General features: G+C 41.8%; 1 protein-coding gene and 1 pseudogene across 1 annotated transcript; one reads left to right on the forward strand and one right to left on the reverse strand.

The window, feature by feature from the left end:
- Window positions 1-68: 68 nt before the first annotated feature.
- LOC137294287 (protein PBMUCL2-like) lies at window positions 69-5,374 on the reverse strand. The gene is made up of 3 exons (XM_067825293.1): window positions 5,277-5,374; window positions 4,708-4,989; window positions 69-354 (listed from the first exon to the last, which is right to left on the reverse strand). The coding sequence occupies exons 1-3, from the start codon at window positions 5,372-5,374 to the stop codon at window positions 69-71; spliced, it is 666 nt and encodes a 221-aa protein (XP_067681394.1).
- Window positions 5,375-18,112: 12,738 nt separating this feature from the next.
- LOC137294289 (uncharacterized) lies at window positions 18,113-18,684 on the forward strand (annotated as a pseudogene).
- The last annotated feature ends 990 nt before the right edge of the window (window positions 18,685-19,674 follow it).

The following is a 19,674-nucleotide window of genomic DNA, read 5'->3' on the forward strand; positions in this document are numbered from 1 at the left end:
TGTGCCGTTGTTCCGGGCCGCTTCCTCTCTCTCCGTGCCGTTGTTCTGGGCCACTTTCTCTCTCACTGTCACATTGTCCTGGGCCACTTTTTCACCGTGCCGTTGTTCTGGGCCACTTTCTTTCTCACTGTGCCGTTGTTCTGGGCCACTTTCTCTCTCATCGTGCTGTTGTTCTGGGCCACTTTCTTTCTCACTGTGCCCTTGTTCTGGGCCACTTTCTCTCTCACTGTCACATTGTCCTGGACAACTTTCTCACTATGTCGTTGTTCTGGGCCACTTTCTCTCTCACCGTGCCATTGTTCTGGGCCACTTTCTTTCTCACCGTGCCGTTGTTTTGGGCCACTATCTTTCTCACTGTCACATTGTTCTGGACAACTTTCTCACTGTGCCGTTGTTCTGGGCCGCTTTCTCTCTCTGCGTGCCGTTGTTCTGGGCCACTTTCTCTCTCACTGTCACATTGTCCTGGACAACTTTCTCACCGTGCCGTTGTTCTGGGCCACTTTCTCTCTCACTGTCACATTGTTCTGGACAACTTTCTCACTGTGCCGTTGTTCTGGGCCACTTTCTCTCTCACTGTCACATTCTTCTGGACAACTTTCTCACTGTGCCGTTGTTCTGGGCCACTTTCTCTCTCACTGTCACATTGTTCTGGACAACTTTCTCACTGTGCCGTTGTTCTGGGCCACTTTCTCTCTCACTGTCACATTGTTCTGGATGAACACTAGAGTAACTGGTTCCATTTGTAATAATGTTTGATACTACGTCAGGTCTTCACACGAATGTCACTGAATACACAGCGAATGGCAACCTGTGTGATTAAATGGTATTATTGTTATATTGTAATGGAATGGAATCTAAGTAAATACAGTAAAAGTATCCAAAACATAATGTTAACATTGTCCATCACGCATGTCACCTATTTTCGCTATATCATGATCTACCTGCAAATGTCCATTCACATTTTTTAACCTTAAAGTAAATAATAAGATGACAACATCATAGACAGTTACCTGGTTCTGAAGTTCACTTACTTGTGTCACTTTAAGAGGGCACTGTTGACATCTATGTTTTATCTAGCACTGAACGTTCCCGGTAGCAGCACTTGTCAGACATGACCTAATTACCACTGCGTGTTACTACGCTATTTATATTCATGCAGGATTTTACTACTGGTGTTTCATCCTTCACAGTTATTGTACAGGCTTATGTATTTAGTGTATCTAACTGGTATTTTATTCTATGTCTGGAATCATTGTGCATTGTGGATGATAGCAACAATGTTTGTCAGGGACTATTTCTTGTGTGCACTCCTGCTCCCTGGTTATTTATAGAAAGTAAGTCTGACCTGTGACCCATGTAAACAATGACCTATTACACTGGTTAATGGCGATTTTCTGATAACTTCCTTGTTCAGAAGTGTTTTTAAGTGTTTTCCATGATGGATACTGATATAAATTACGCTTGATTGCTGTGAATAATGAATTTGATCAATTTGACATTTCTCAGGTTACGGTGACCTGTCAACGTTTTACGTTAGGTTGAGTGACGGTTTATAAACTGAATGTCCGTTTTTATATCAAAAGCCACATAATCATTATCTGGTATTTTCCTGGAATCTGTGATAGAAATGCATTGTTTTAAGACAGAGAGGACAACATATAATCTCCTGTATTTCCTACATTTGTACCTCAAACATGACAGTCATTCCATGTTTTGACATTTCTCGCCGACAATCATTCATGGCACTGTTTGACATTCTGTTGTCCGTTTTCTCTGTTTGCTTCTACCAAATATCTTAGCAATCTCGTTAGTGTCCGAATTATTAAAGGACACGTAGGACAACATAAATTCAAATGTCACCACAAAACACAGATGGCCATTGTGTTTAATCTTTTCGGACACTTTTAATCACATGAGGACAACACCAAATGATAAGAAAACTGAATATTTTGTACATTTCACCTGTCATTTGAGCTGACCACCAACCAAGATGGCGGCCGCTGACGCTACGTTGACAGAAAGATATTGTCCGTTTAATTATAACAAATTGTCTTGATGTCCTAATTATTTCTACTGTGTCCTAATCAATTTCGGACAAACAGGACAACAACAGGACAATTAGTGATCACTTACTTGTGTTAGAAACAATACTGCCTATGCAGTGCTTTGTGTAGGAAAGCCATCAAACCTGTGTTCTGATTGGCTGAGAAAGGTCACATGACCTCCTGATGATGCCTATAAATACGATCACTGGTCAAGGCCCAAGGACAACTACAATTACTCACAACTGACTCATTCACTCGATCCTCATCCATTCATCCACTCATTACTTGTTCTAAGGTTAAGATTCCGATTGTAGAAGTAATTTGAACTGACCTTCACCTGGCATCCCTACCAACTTGCATTTATTATCCTGACTATCACTAGGTATATATTTTAAGTCGAATTTGCAATCACTTGGTAACATTATATACAGAGTATCATTTCTGCAAGATACAATTTGAGTCAAAATATATGTAGCATAATAACCATTATTTTCCTTGGAGACTGAGCCTTGTCATTAAGCCAATCTATAGGCAAACTAGTGTCTTATCAGACCTGACTATATTTATTGGCATCATTTATTTTATCACTTTGTTAGCCAAAGTTGCATTGGCATTGTTGCCGTTATAACAAAATTAAACAGAAAGTTTGCATGCATCATTGCAAACTCTCCTACTCTGCTTCATCATCTCCTTGTGTTATTTGTCTTCCAACGTGCACCCCAAGGGTGTTACAATATATACTATAATATAGTTTGTTAGTCGTGGTTTGCGATTTGGCATTTTCGATGCATTTCATTTTCTGAAACCGTGAATGGCGAGTCCTGTTACTCATTTACATCACTATTCCATGTTACCTAAATTGCATCAAATACAATGACTTCATTTGATTAAATTTGACGGAGGGAAACATTCTCAAACGTCTCTGGTTATACTCAGTTTTATTGGCAGCAATATTAGCTGTGACTTGATAGAAGGAAATCAGATGTGATTGGAATGGAATTACCCGAACCCCTCCGATCTTCTCTCTCCGTGTCGTTGTTCTGGGCCACTTTCTCTTTCACTGTCACATTGTCCTGGACAACTTTTTCACTGTGCCGTTGTTCTGGGCCACTTTCTCTCTCACCGTGCCGTTGTTCTGGACCACTTTCTTTCTCACTGTGCCGTTGTTCTGGGCCACTTTCTCTCTCACCGTGCTGTTGTTCTGGGCCACTTTCTTTCTCACCGTGCCGTTGTTCCGGGCCACTTTCTCTCTCACTGTCACATTGTCCTGGACAACTTTCTCACTGTGCCGTTGTTCTGGGCCACTTTCTCTCTCACCGTGCCGTTGTTCTGGGCCACTTTCTCTCTCACTGTCACATTGTTCTGGACAACTTTCTCACTGTGCCGTTGTTCCGGGCCGCTTTCTCTCTCTCCGTGCCGTTGTTCTGGGCCACTTTCTCTCTCACTGTCACATTGTCCTGGACAACTTTCTCACCGTGCCGTTGTTCTGGGCCACTTTCTCTCTCACTGTGACGTTGTTCTGGACCACTTTCTCTCTCACCGTGCCGTTGTTCTGGGCCACTTTCTTTCTCACCGTGCCGTTGTTCTGGGCCACTTTCTTTCTCACTGTCACATTGTCCTGGACAACTTTCTCACTGTGCCGTTGTTCTGGGCCACTTTCTCTCTCACCTTGCCGTTGTTCTGGGCCACTTTCTTTCTCACCGTGCCGTTGTTCTGGGCCACTTTCTTTCTCACTGTCACATTGTTCTGGACAACTTTCTCACTGTGCCGTTGGTCTGGGCCGCTTTCTCTCTCTGCGTGCCGTTGTTCTGGGCCACTTTCTCTCTCACTGTCACATTGTCCCGGACAACTTTCTCACTGTGCCGTTGTTCTGGGCCACTTTCTTTCTCACTGTGCCGTTGTTCTGGGCCACTTTCTCTCTCACCGTGCTGTTGTTCTGGGCTCTCTCACCGTGCCGTTGTTCCGGGCCACTTTCTCTCTCACTGTCACATTGTCCTGGACAACTTTCTCACCGTGCCGTTGTTCTGGGCCACTTTCTTTCTCACCGTGCCGTTGTTCTGGGCCACTTTCTCTCTCACTGTCTTATTGTTCTGGACAACTTTCTCACTGTGCCGTTGTTCTGGGCCGCTTTCTCTCTCTCCGTGCCGTTGTTCTGGGCCACTTTCTCTCTCACTGTCACATTGTCCTGGACAACTTTCTCACCGTGCCGTTGTTCTGGGCCACTTTCTCTCTCACTGTGCCGTTGTTCTGGGCCACTTTCTCTCTCACCGTGCCGTTGTTCTGGGCCACTTTCTCTCTCACTGTGCCGTTGTTCTGGGCCACTTTCTCTCTGACCGTGCCGTTGTTCTGGGCCACTTTCTCTCTCACCGTGCCGTTGTTCTGGGCCACTTTCTGTCTCACCGTGCCGTTGTTCCGGGCCACTTTCTCTCTCACTGTCACATTGTCCTGGACAACTTTCTCACTGTGCCGTTGTTCCGGGCCACTTTCTCTCTCACCGTGCCCTTGTTCTGGGCCACTTTCTTTCTCACCGTGCCGTTGTTCTGGGCCACGTTCTCTCTCACTGTCTTATTGTTCTGGACAACTTTCTCACTGTGCCGTTGTTCTGGGCCGCTTTCTCTCTCTCCGTGCCGTTGTTCTGGGCCACTTTCTCTCTCACTGTCACATTGTCCTGGACAACTTTCTCACCGTGCCCTTGTTCTGGGCCACTTTCTCTTTCACTGTGCCGTTGTTCTGGGCCACTTTCTCTCTCACCGTGCCGTTGTTCTGGGCCACTTTCTTTCTCACCGTGCCGTTGTTCTGGGCCACTTTCTCTCTCACTGTCACATTGTCCTGGACAACTTTCTTACTGTGCCGTTGTTCTGGGCCACTTTCTCTCTCACCGTGCCGTTGTTCTGGGCCACTTTCTTTCTCACCGTGCCGTTGTTCTGGGCCACTTTCTTTCTCACTGTCACATTGTTCTGGACAACTTTCTCACTGTGCCGTTGTTCTGGGCCGCTTTCACTCTCTTCCCGCCCTGTTGTGGGCCACTTTCTCTCTCACTGTCACATTGTCCTGGACAACTTTCTCACTGTGCCGTTGTTCTGGGCCACTTTCTCTCTCACTGTCACATTGTTCTGGACAACTTTCTCATTGTGCAGTTGTTCTGGGCCACTTTCTCTCTCACTGTCACATTCTTCTGGACAACTTTCTCACTGTGCCGTTGTTCTGGGCCACTTTCTCTCTCACTGTCACATTCTTCTGGACAACTTTCTCACTGTGCCGTTGTTCTGGGCCACTTTCTCTCTCACTGTCACATTGTTCTGGATGAACACTAGAGTAACTGGTTCCATTTGTAATAATGTTTGATACTACGTCATGTCTTCACACGAATGTCACTGAATACACAGCGAATGGCAACCTGTGTGATTAAATGGTTATATTGTTATATTGTAATGGAATGGAATCTAAGTAAATACAGCAAAAGTATCCAAAACATAATGTTAAGATTGTCCATCACGCATGTCACCTATTTTCGCTATATCATTATCTACCTGCAAATGTCCATTCACATTTTTTAATCTGAAAGTAAATAATAAGATGGCAACATCACAGACAGTTACCTGGTTCTGAAGTTCACTTACTTGTGTCACTTTAAGGGGGCATGTCCACTGTTGACATCTATGTTTTATCTAGCACTGAACGTTCCCGGTAGCAGCACGTGTCAGACATGACCTAATTACCACTGCGTGTTACTACGCTATTTATATTCATGCAGGATTTTACTACTGGTGTTTCATCCTTCACAGTTATTGTACAGGCTTATGTATTTAGTGTATCTAACTGGTATTTTATTCTATGTCTGGAATCATTGTGCATTGTGGATGATAGCAACAATGTTTGTCAGGGACTATTTCTTGTGTGCACTCCTGCTCCCTGGTTATTTATAGAAAGTAAGTCTGACCTGTGACCCATGTAAACAATGACCTATTACACTGGTTAATGGCGATTTTCTGATAACTTCCTTGTTCAGAAGTGTTTTTAAGTGTTTTCCATGATGGATACTGATATAAATTACGCTTGATTGCTGTGAATAATGAATTTGATCAATTTGACATTTCTCAGGTTACGGTGACTTGTCAACGTTTTACGTTAGGTTGAGTGACGGTTTATAAACTGAATGTTCGTTTTTATATCAAAAGCCACATAATCATTATCTGGTATTTTCCTGGAATCTGTGATAGAAATGCATTGTTTTAAGACAGAGAGGACAACATATAATCTCCTGTATTTCCTACATTTGTACCTCAAACATGACAGTCATTCCATGTTTTGACATTTCTCGCCGACAATCATTCATGGCACTGTTTGACATTCTGTTGTCCGTTTTCTCTGTTTGCTTCTACCAAATATCTTAGCAATCTCGTTAGTGTCCGAATTATTAAAGGACACGTAGGACAACATAAATTCAAATGTCACCACAAAACACAGATGGCCATTGTGTTTAATCTTTTCGGACACTTTTTATCACATGAGGACAACACCAAATGATAAGGAAACTGAATATTTTGTACATTTCACCTGTCATTTGAGCTGACCACCAACCAAGATGGCGGCCGCTGACGCTACGTTGACAGAAAGATATTGTCCGTTTAATTATAACAAATTGTCTTGATGTCCCAATTATTTCTACTGTGTCCTAATCAATTTCGGACAAACAGGACAACAACAGGACAATTAGTGATCACTTACTTGTGTTAGAAACAATACTGCCTCTGCAGTGCTTTGTGTAGGAAAGCCATCAAACCTGTGTTCTGATTGGCTGAGAAAGGTCACATGACCTCCTGATGATGCCTATAAATACGATCACTGGTCAAGGCCCAAGGACAACTACAATTACTCACAACTGACTCATTCACTCGATCCTCATCCATTCATCCACTCATTACTTGTTCTAAGGTTAAGATTCCGATTGTAGAAGTAATTTGAACTGACCTTCACCTGGCATCCCTACCAACTTGCATTTATTATCCTGACTATCACTAGGTATATATTTTAAGTCAAATTTGCAATCACTTGGTAACATTATATACAGAGTATCATTTCTGCAAGATACAATTTGAGTCAAAATATATGTAGCATAATAACCATTATTTTCCTTGGAGACTGAGCCTTGTCATTAAGCCAATCTATAGGCAAACTAGCGTCTTATCAGACCTGACTATATTTATTGGCATCATTTATTTTATCACTTTGTTAGTTAGCCAAAGTTGCATTGGCATTGTTGCCGTTATAACAAAATTAAACAGAAAGTTTGCATGCATCATTGCAAACTCTCCTACTCTGCTTCATCATCTCCTTGTGTTATTTGTCTTCCAACGTGCACCCCAAGGGTGTTACAATATATACTATAATATAGTTTGTTAGTCGTGGTTTGCGATTTGGCATTTTCGATGCATTTCATTTTCTGAAACCGTGAATGGCGAGTCCTGTTACTCATTTACATCACTATTCCATGTTACCTAAATTGCATCAAATACAATGACTTCATTTGATTAAATTTGACGGAGGGAAACATTCTCAAACGTCTCTGGTTATACTCAGTTTTATTGGCAGCAATATTAGCTGTGACTTGATAGAAGGAAATCAGATGTGATTGGAATGGAAATACCCCAACGCCTCCGATCTTCTCTCTCCGTGTCCTTGTTCTGGGCCACTTTCTCTTTCACTGTCACATTGTCCTGGACAACTTTCTCACTGTGCCGTTGTTCTGGGCCACTTTCTCTCTCACCGTGCCGTTGTTCTGGGCCACTTTCTTTCTCACTGTGCCGTTGTTCTGGGCCACTTTCTCTCTCACCGTGCCGTTGTTCCGGGCCACTTTCTCTCTCACCGTGCCGTTGTTCCGGGCCACTTTCTCTCTCACTGTCACATTGTCCTGGACAACTTTCTCACCATGCCGTTGTTCCGGGCCACTTTCTCTCTCACCGTGCCGTTGTTCTGGGCCACTTTCTTTCTCACCGTGCCGTTGTTCTGGGCCACTTTCTCTCTCACTGTCTTATTGTTCTGGACAACTTTCTCACTGTGCCGTTGTTCTGGGCCGCTTTCTCTCTCTCCGTGCCGTTGTTCTGGGCCACTTTCTCTCTCACTGTCACATTGTCCTGGACAACTTTCTCACCGTGCCGTTGTTCTGGGCCACTTTCTCTCTCACTGTGCCGTTGTTCTGGGCCACTTTCTCTCTCACCGTGCCGTTGTTCTGGGCAACTTTCTTTCTCACCGTGCCGTTGTTCTGGGCCACTTTCTCTCTCACTGTCACATTGTCCTGGACAACTTTCTCACTGTGCCGTTGTTGTTGTGGGCCACTTTCTCTCTCACCGTGCCGTTGTTCTGGGCCACTTTCTTTCTCACCGTGCCGTTGTTCTGGGCCACTTTCTCTCTCACTGTCACATTCTTCTGGACAACTTTCTCACTGTGCCGTTGTTCTGGGCCACTTTCTCTCTCACTGTCACATTGTTCTGGACAACTTTCTCACTGTGCCGTTGTTCTGGGCCACTTTCTCTCTCACTGTCACATTGTTCTGGATGAACACTAGAGTAACTGGTTCCATTTGTAATAATGTTTGATACTACGTCAGGTCTTCACACGAATGTCACTGAATACACAGCGAATGGCAACCTGTGTGATTAAATGGTTATATTGTTATATTGTAATGGAATGGAATCTAAGTAAATACAGTAAAAGTATCCAAAACATAATGTTAACATTGTCCATCACGCATGTCACCTATTTTCGCTATATCATTATCTACCTGCAAATGTCCATTCACATTTTTTAACCTGAAAGTAAATAATAAGATGGCAACATCACAGACAGTTACCTGGTTCTGAAGTTCACTTACTTGTGTCACTTTAAGGGGGCATGTCCACTGTTGACATCTATGTTTTATCTAGCACTGAACGTTCCCGGTAGCAGCACGTGTCAGACATGACCTAATTACCACTACGTGTTACTACGCTATTTATATTCATGCAGGATTTTACTACTGGTGTTTCATCCTTCACAGTTATTGTACAGGCTTATGTATTTAGTGTATCTAACTGGTATTTTATTCTATGTCTGGAATCATTGTGCATTGTGGATGATAGCAACAATGTTTGTCAGGGACTATTTCTTGTGTGCACTCCTGCTCCCTGGTTATTTATAGAAAGTAAGTCTGACCTGTGACCCATGTAAACAATGACCTATTACACTGGTTAATGGCGATTTTCTGATAACTTCCTTGTTCAGAAGTGTTTTTAAGTGTTTTCCATGATGGATACTGATATAAATTACGCTTGATTGCTGTGAATAATGAATTTGATCAATTTGACATTTCTCAGGTTACGGTGACCTGTCAACGTTTTACGTTAGGTTGAGTGACGGTTTATAAACTGTATGTCCGTTTTTATATCAAAAGCCACATAATCATTATCTGGTATTTTCCTGGAATCTGTGATAGAAATGCATTGTTTTAAGACAGAGAGGACAACATATAATCTCCTGTATTTCCTACATTTGTACCTCAAACATGACAGTCATTCCATGTTTTGACATTTCTCGCCGACAATCATTCATGGCACTGTTTGACATTCTGTTGTCCGTTTTCTCTGTTTGCTTCTACCAAATATCTTAGCAATCTCGTTAGTGTCCGAATTATTAAAGGACACTTAGGACAACATAAATTCAAATGTCACCACAAAACACAGATGGCCATTGTGTTTAATCTTTTCGGACACTTTTTATCACATGAGGACAACACCAAATGATAAGGAAACTGAATATTTTGTATATTTCACCTGTCATTTGAGCTGACCACCAACCAAGATGGCGGCCGCTGACGCTACGTTGACAGAAAGATATTGTCCGTTTAATTATAACAAATTGTCTTGATGTCCTAATTATTTCTACTGTGTCCTAATCAATTTCGGACAAACAGGACAACAACAGGACAATTAGTGATCACTTACTTGTGTTAGAAACAATACTGCCTCTGCAGTGCTTTGTGTAGGAAAGCCATCAAACCTGTGTTCTGATTGGCTGAGAAAGGTCACATGACCTCCTGATGATGCCTATAAATACGATCACTGGTCAAGGCCCAAGGACAACTACAATTACTCACAACTGACTCATTCACTCGATCCTCATCCATTCATCCACTCATTACTTGTTCTAAGGTTAAGATTCCGATTGTAGAAGTAATTTGAACTGACCTTCACCTGGCATCCCTACCAACTTGCATTTATTATCCTGACTATCACTAGGTATATATTTTAAGTCAATATTTCAATCACTTGGTAACATTATATACAGAGTATCATTTCTGCAAGATACAATTTGAGTCAAAATATATGTAGCATAATAACCATTATTTTCCTTGGAGACTGAGCCTTGTCATTAAGCCAATCTATAGGCAAACTAGTGTCTTATCAGACCTGACTATATTTATTGGCATCATTTATTTTATCACTTTGTTAGTTAGCCAAAGTTGCATTGGCATTGTTGCCGTTATAACAAAATTAAACAGAAAGTTTGCATGCATCATTGCAAACTCTCCTACTCTGCTTCATCATCTCCTTGTGTTATTTGTCTTCCAACGTGCACCCCAAGGGTGTTACAATATATACTATAATATAGTTTGTTAGTCGTGGTTTGCGATTTGGCATTTTCGATGCATTTCATTTTCTGAAACCGTGAATGGCGAGTCCTGTTACTCATTTACATCACTATTCCATGTTACCTAAATTGCATCAAATACAATGACTTCATTTGATTAAATTTGACGGAGGGAAACATTCTCAAACGTCTCTGGTTATACTCAGTTTTATTGGCAGCAATATTAGCTGTGACTTGATAGAAGGAAATCAGATGTGATTGGAATGGAATTACCCCAACCCCTCCGATCTTGCATGTGCATTTACCTAAAACTACAAGAAGGCTTTACCCACTTCTGTATAAAGTATATTTCTGTCAACGACACATTTTTGATAATACAATAATTTTGGAGTATTTAATACATATAATACACCATGATAAATATGATATTTGCTGTACAATTCATTCAAATTGTTTGTTAAACGAAATTACAGAACCTCTTGTAATGGACTTTGGATGGCTCAAAGTTTTTATCATGATTTGGTGCATTTCATTTGTGTATTTTGAGGTGAGAATTTAACATACATTACTTGTCAGTCTACAAAGAAACATAACTGATACATTAATTCTAAAAAGGAAAATATTTTTTTATTAATTCACCACTAAAATAGGACAAATCTGAACAAACCCGTCTCTCAATAATCACACAATTGAAAAATAAAATGCAAAAAATGATATATGTATATATACCAAATATGATTAAAAATTCCACTTCTTGAGATATCGCGCAACGACGGGAAACTGACGGACTGACGGAGGGTAAGTTTATCAGGTATACATGATTAGGTATAGCCATTACGAATTGTGTTGTTTTGTTGGGGTTTTCTTTAAAAAATTTTATTAATACGCACTTGCGTGTCCCACTTCCTCTGCACTAGATCAGGGATGTAAAAGCCATACAATCTGCGTATGGTGTCAAAAGTTGTGTCACAGATGTGTTGAGTGCTACCACAGCTGCAGGATCTGCTATCGTGTTAACCATTGATTCCTACAAGACAGGGTAATCAACGGAGTATGATGTGTTGGCCAGTTGCAAGGTCATCATGTAAGTCAAGAAGTCAAGACGAATATATGATAGCCAACGACCACGAAAGGGAATCCTGAAAGATGACATATTGTTCATATGTATAGTGTGCTTTTTGTTGTTTTTGTTGTTGTTGTTGGTGGTGGTGGTTTATGTTTTTAAAAACACCCATAAATTTACGACTGTTTATTTGGCGTTTGAAGCAAACGCTGTGAATATTTTTGAGTTGTCATCTGGTAATCCAGAGGGTATTGTTTTGGATTCAATGGCAGTGACTCAACAACTGCTCCCCCATCCTTGGATTCCTCTGTATATAATGATTTGTTTGTATTGTGTACTTCGTATTTGACTAAAATCCTGTTTATACTGTAATTGGTTGGGTTCTGATTTCTTGAATGTTGTCAGTGGTAGGTCTTCTAGGGGCCTCACCAGTTGCCAAGGAGGAGAAAGCATACGGCAAGGAGACAGATTTTCGAACTCAATACTAGCAGCAGAAAAGTGAAGGTTTTGAATCTTATTCCATCGACCTTGACGTAGAGAGTATCAACAGTTCCAAATTTCTCACACAGTACAGAATCTACATGCTGTTGTGCCTTTGGAACATTCCATACTGCCTCATGGACGTATGGTACAGAATACACATGCTGTAGTGCCTTTGGAACATTCCATACTGCCTCATGGACATATGGTACAGAATACACATGCTGTAGTGCCTTTGGAACATTCCATATTGCCTCATGGACATATCGTACAGAATACACATGCTGTAGTGCCTTGAGAACATTCCATATTGCCTCATTTACATATAGTACAGAATACACATGCTGTAGTGCCTTTGGAACATTCCATATTGCCTCATGGACATATAGTACGGAATACACATGCTGAAGTGCCTTTGGAACATTCCACACTGCCTCATGGACATATGGTGCAGAATACACATGCTGTAGTGCCTTTGGAACATTCCATATTGCCTCATGTACATATAGTACAGAATACACATGCTGTAGTGCCTTTGGAACATTCCATACTGCCTCATGGACACATGGTACAGAATGCACATGCTGTAGTGCCTTTGGAACATTCCATATTGCCTCATGGACAAATGGTACAGAATACACATGTTGTAGTGTCTTTGGAACATTCCATACTGTCTCATGGACAAATGGTATAGAACACACATGTTGTAGTGCCGTTCGGACATTCCATATTGCCTCATGGACTTTTATAATACAGAATACACATGCTGTAGTGCCTTTGGAACATTCCATATTGCCTCATGGACATGTGGTACAGAATACACATGCTGTAGTGCCTTTGGAACATTCCGTATTGCCTCATGGACACATGGTACAGAATACACATGCTGTAGTGCCTTTGGAACATTCCATATTGCCTCATGGACATGTGGTACAGAATACACATGCTGTAGTGCCTTTGGAACATTCCATATTGCCTCATGGACAAATGGTACAGAATACACATGTTGTAGTGCCGTTCGGACATTCCATATTGCCTCATTTACATATAGTACAGAATACACATGTTGTAGTGCCTTTGGAACATTCCATATTGCCTCATGGACATATGGTACAGATTACACATGTTGTAGTGCCTTTGGGACATTCCATACTGTCTCACGGACATATAGTACTATATGCTGTTTACATGGTTCAAGAGGCAACTTAACAGAGATGTCCTCTGTTTATAGGTTCAGTTGTACTTCACTTTTAGCAATATTCAAAAATATCTGTCTGGACAACAGGGATGTTTGGCAACAACTGCATGTTCAATGTCAGAGTCTCAAGGTCAGTGTTCAGAGGTATCCATCCGGTCGTGTGCTGCCGTCATGCGTAGCACTCAGGTGGCATATATTGACGCGCGGTAATGATAGGTACGGGTTAAACGGTAATGGTAGGTACGGGTTAAGGGGCGTTTTTCGCGAGGGTATCGTGCTTTGACATGTTTTTGTCAGTATCTTCTGGTATTTGCACAACGCATGGATATCTGTACAGTGTATGAATATCTGTACAGCGTGGGGATATCTATACACTGGGGGGATATCTGTACAGTGTGTGGACGTCTGTCTGTACAGTTTCTGGATATCTGTACAGTTTCTGGACATCTGTACAGTGGGTGGACATCAGTACAATGTGTGGATATCTGTACAGTGTGGATATCTGTACTGTGTGTGGACATCTGTAGAGTGTAGACATCTGTTCAGTGTGTGGACATCTGTACAGTGTGTGGATATCTCTGCAGTATGTGGATATCTGCACATCGTGTGGATATCTTACAGTGTGTGGACATCTGCACAGTGTGTGTATATCTGTACAGTGAGTGGACATCTGTACAGTGTGGGGATATCTGTACAGTGTGTGGATATTTGTAGAGTGTGTGGATAGCTGTACAGTGTGTGGATAGCTGTACAGTGTGGGGACGTCTGTACAGTTTCTGTCTGTACAGTTTCTGTCTGTACAGTTTCTGTCTGTACAGTTTCTGGGTGTCTGTACACTTTCTGGATATCTGTACAGTGGGTGGACATCAGTACAATGTGTGGATATCTGTACAGTGTGGATATCTGTACTGTGTGTGGACATCTGTAGAGTGTAGACATCTGATCAGTGTGTGGACAACTGTACAGTGTGTGGATATCTCGGCAGTATGTGGATATCTGTACAGTGTGTGAAGATCTGTACATTGTGTGGATATCTATACAGTGTGTGGGCATCTGTACAGTGTGTGGATATCTGCATAGCATGTGGATATCCTTACTGCATGTGGGTACAGCATTGTGAGAATGGCACAGCATTTTGAGAAAGGTACATTGGTAAATACAATCACAATATGTTTCCACAAACCCTGAGGACAGTTGGTTGGATGACATACAACTTAAACACATGGAGTTGTCTGTGTACTGACAGTCTTCGGACGTGGATATCCTTCACCAGGCACTCGTCTTGTTTTATCAGTTCCTCCTTTATTATACATTTTCCATTTTTCGGCATCTGATTGTAGCTATATTCATTTTTTCAGTAATTTGGTAGTGAGGCATACCCTACTTGGCATTCGAACAATTCATCTAGGATCCTTTGTCAAGTAAAGGTTCTTCTAATGGACAAGGTAAATGGCCCTTCTCTTAATTTTTTACAATGTTTTGTCATTGTATGGGAAAGATAGCGTCGATCATCAGAATTCATCTCATAGACGGCATCTCGGTGTGTGTGTGTGTTGGAGAGTAGGAGACTGAGAGAGAAAGAGAGAGAATGGGAGAGGAAGAGAGAGAATGGGAGATGAAGAGAAAGAGGGAAGTTCCGTGTTACTGTATATCCAAAACATCTTGTTTCAGTTGCAGGATATCGCCATGAATATTAACATTCAGATTAACATGCAGATAATAAGTCAGCCTTCATACTGAAGAAGGAGGACTACTTTCATGGGTATGAACTTCATTCCGTAAAGGCGCCTCATTCGTCATCAATTGTCCAGACATCTCATGTATATATATCACCCAAACCCAGTATTAACCATGTATCCCTTGCCTGACAACGACCTTAGAATATATGTCGAGATGCGGCCTATACAGAATAATGAAGTCGTATACCCATGAAAATAGTCGTGATTCTTCATTTATTCAGCTTCTAGGCTGCCAGTCAAAGAAGCGAGGTTTCTGTCAAGGGCTACGTGAGCAATGAGTCAGGGTTATTTACACTGAGTTTCCCTACAACTGATTATTGACCCATCATAGACATGGTCAACGGAAATACTTCCATGGTTCACATCACACCCAAGTAACCCTCTTGTTACTGAAAAAGCAAAAGTTCAAAAGACTGTGAAGTGAATTCTAGAGGGCAGTCACACAACGACTGACAGGGTCGTCATTCTGTTAAACAGTTCGTTTCTAGGCTACACCAGGTAGCCTATATAGAAATTATCCCTGGTTACACATAGTTGCCATCATGTCAATAGGACTCCACCCATGTGTGTGTGTTTACCTTCCGACGGGTCGTAACTGTACACTCACCTTTGCCTTACAGTGTGACTGTTCTGTGTAACACAGAGGACAGAGGACTGCCTTCCAGTGTGACTGTTCTGTGTAACATAGAGGACAGAGGACTGCCTTCCAGTGTGACCGTTCTGTGTAACATAGAGGACAGAGGACTGCCTTCCAGTGTGACCGTTCTGTGTAACATAGAGGACAGAGGACTGCCTTCCACTGTGACAGTTCTGTGTAACATAGAGGACAGAGGACTGCCTTCCAGTGTGACTGTTCTGTGTAACATAGAGGACAGAGGACTGCCCTCCAGTGTGACTGTTCTGTGTAACATAGAGGACAGAGGACTGCCCTCCAGTGTGACTGTTCTGTGTAACATAGAGGACAGAGGACTGCCTTCCAGTGTGACTGTTCTGTGTAACATAGAGGACAGAGGACTGCCTTCCAGTGTGACTGTTCTGTGTAACATAGAGGACAGAGGACTGCCTTCCAGTGTGACATGGTACGTAACATGGTACGTTGTCAGCCAAGTGTAGACTTTCCCAACTCAATAATTTACGCACCATCCAACCATTGTGACGTTACCATCGACGTTTGATAGATCATGTATATATGGAACAGTACCAAAATGAATTGTTTATTCGTAGTTTCAAGAACGGCTTGCCACAAGAAATGATAGCAAACAGTGGTTTATGGCATTGGTAAGCCCTGTCTTCAGCAGCTTATCTCGTCCTACTCTCCAGCACCAAGAATTTACAGAACGTTATATTTAATTCGTTCCGGCACTAAGCAGGTCCATTCCAGTCTCCATTTTACTAGATGTAGCTTCAATCTCTCGTGAAGGAAACTGCCATTTTATAACAGTGGTAACACCAAGGGACGCAGCCCGAAACGGAAGTTTGGTCGCTCATTCTGGCTAAAGCTCCTCTCTGGGTTAACATAGTACGTTCTAAATATTAACATTTGGTGTCCGTGTTGTTTTGAAACGATGTATTATATAATAGATAACGTGACAGATATTTATTTCAGTCGCCTCTTGTTTTGTTAATGTATAATGATTGATAATGACAAAGAGATGATTATTCAAGACAGGTGTCTGGGCCTCCCAGGAGGAAGTATCGAACATATATATTTAGATTACAACTGATGAAGAAAAGCCTATATGGACCAGGGACGGCGATAGAAAAATGTATAGAAAGGGGGGTAATTTGAGTTTTGATTATCGTTATTCTACCTATCAAAGTTAGTGATCTATCTGACCACGAGAATTTTTTCTTTTTTCTTTTTTTCTTTTTCCTTTTTGAAACTGCGTGGAACTGAACACTTTCCAGACGGCTTTAGTTGTAACACAGTTTAGATTTAGACCAGAGATTTGCAAGTGTTTTAATGCTACGAATTACTCTGAGTAGACTAGTTCAGATCCATCTAAAGTGAAATTCATATCATCTGCGGATTGGAAGATGAGATATTCCATATTTTTTATGATGATACCACTGATACTGATTATTGCTTTGTGACGATTCATATAAATGTCGGTATAAGGACTGACGTTCAGTTTGTTGAGGTTCATCCGCTAATAAAAACAGCGATTCAGCTGAGCACATTTTCCCTTGAACACTTCTCCCAAACCAGAATGTTCACACGTGAGGCATCATCAACTGATGACCGTCATGATATCCAACCTAGACCATCCTCCCCACCTGTTCAAACCATAATGTACACACTATGGCTTCGTACAATGCTACAGGACTATGTTACAGCAAACTCTGATCTGTATGAACATCGGGACGCTTCCATACATGCTTATTTTTAATTTTGTTCATTCAGAGGCCACCCTGTATTAACAGTATCATCCTACAGATAAAGCCTCGGTCATACAATAGACCACAGCCCCCTGACTTCACAGTAGTCACAGCCTTCTTCGATCTGGGACCATTCCTGAAAGGCAACGGAACAGTTTTTTCTTCTAAATTGTACCTGTCTTGGTCCACCGTGTTCACACACCTACGGAATCCTTTCGTCGACTCGGTAAACATTGCTCAGCAATTTCGCCTGATGAGGGTCGGGAGTGAGTGAGTGAGTGAGTTTAGTTTTACGCCGCACTCAGCAATATTACAGCTATATGGCGGCGGTCTGTAAATAATCGAGTCTGGACCAGACAATCCAGTGATCAACAACATGAGCATCGATCTGCGCAATTGGGAACCGATGACATGTGTCAACCAAGTCAGCGAGCCTGACCACCCGATCCCGTTAGTCGCCTCTTACGACAAGCTGAGTCGCCTTTTATGGCAAGCATGGGTTGCTGAAGGCCTATTCTACCCCGGGACCTTCACGGGTGATGAGGGTCGGGAAGGAAAGCATAATAAAAATAGTTCTGACAGAATGCAATTATGGTCTTTTGCATGGGTAGAGAGGATCAAGCAAATCTATTCAATGCCAGGGTATCAGAAGTTCCACCCGAACACCGTGGTGCCTGAATACACATGTGCCCAACACGCCAAATATGAAATGATAGAACAGGCAATTAAAAGTGACCATTTCAATACCACTTACTACACGTGGATCGATATCGATGTCGGTTATTTTCGACTGGTCACTGAACGTGGAAAAGAGTTTGTTATAGTAAACCCCCAAATTTTAACGCATCATGCGTGGCCATGAACACGCCCCCTAAGACTATCTTGAAAGGAAACCATGTGTGGATTGGCCGTGGCTTTATCTTCGGAACTCAATATACATTTCAATTGTTTATAGCAGATTATCGACAGGCTGTCCAACGCTATCTCGAGATGTCCCTCAGCTGTACAGACCAACAAGTACTGTTTTCTAAGAATGCGAGCAAAGAAAAGCTTATTGTTAAACAAAGAGTGCCTATTCAGCCATATGTGAACGATGTACCTGGTGACTGTTGTTTTTTTCTGGGATATGCATGTTACAGGGAATTGTTGCAGTGACGTTCGAAGACATACGTTTATTTTTTAAGTTTGAAAGCCCAAATATACATATACATACGTTTATGTTTATTTCATGTAATGTTATAGACATGACATCAGAGGGCTGTAGATCACGTGAATTACGATACAACAAACAGGCGGAGGATCTGTTTTTTCATGCTTCGGAATTTCTGGGTTTTCAAACTCAAAGCAACATAATTTATTCAAGAAGTGTAACTTCAGCTTCCAGTATATCGGTGATCTAATATCGTTCAAAGACCATGAAACAGTCAGTTGCCTTCCAATGACTTACAGGGCGGCGAGGTTCACTAACGGGTAAGCGTAACAATGCATAACAATCGCGGTGTATGTACACGTATATTAAATAACAAGAGTGTTCACGCATTAAACAGTATAATAGGGTATCAGTCATCCCACTTCTTTTCCAGCCTCAAAGACCCGGGGTAGAAGTCTTCAGTAACCCATGATTGTAAGATGCGACAGAAGGGATCGTGTGGTCAGGCTCGAGAACTTGGTTGACACATGCCATCGTACCCCAGTCGCGTAGATCGATGTTCATGCTGTTGATCACTGGATCGTCTGTGTGGACTCGGTTATTTACAGACGGCCGTCATATAGGTGGAATATTGCTGACAGCGCCATAAAGCCGAACACTTCAACCTTGGGCGGTTGTACTAAGGTTCAGTCATTATTTCAAACATAAAAAATACTGTGGTTGTAACTTAGGTGGAGCAAACCCGACCTTGAAAGCTGTGGGGCTTAAGCACGTCCACAGGAGGGCAGTACTTTTATAGTACTTCAGCCACTATCAATGTCGGTTGCTAATTCTACCGAGTATCAAATGTCATTTATCCATGTACAGCCTTATCAATCAAAATTTGTGCAATAATTCAATTTCCTTTTGAAAACCAAGACATTAAGAATTGAAAAATGAACTTATGTTAGAAAGATCCTTCACGGATGAAACTAACAACAGCTGTCTCAAGAGAC

The sequence above is a fragment of the Haliotis asinina genome, chromosome 8 (genome assembly GCF_037392515.1).
Source record: "Haliotis asinina isolate JCU_RB_2024 chromosome 8, JCU_Hal_asi_v2, whole genome shotgun sequence".
NCBI classification, from domain to species: domain Eukaryota; kingdom Metazoa; phylum Mollusca; class Gastropoda; order Lepetellida; family Haliotidae; genus Haliotis; species Haliotis asinina.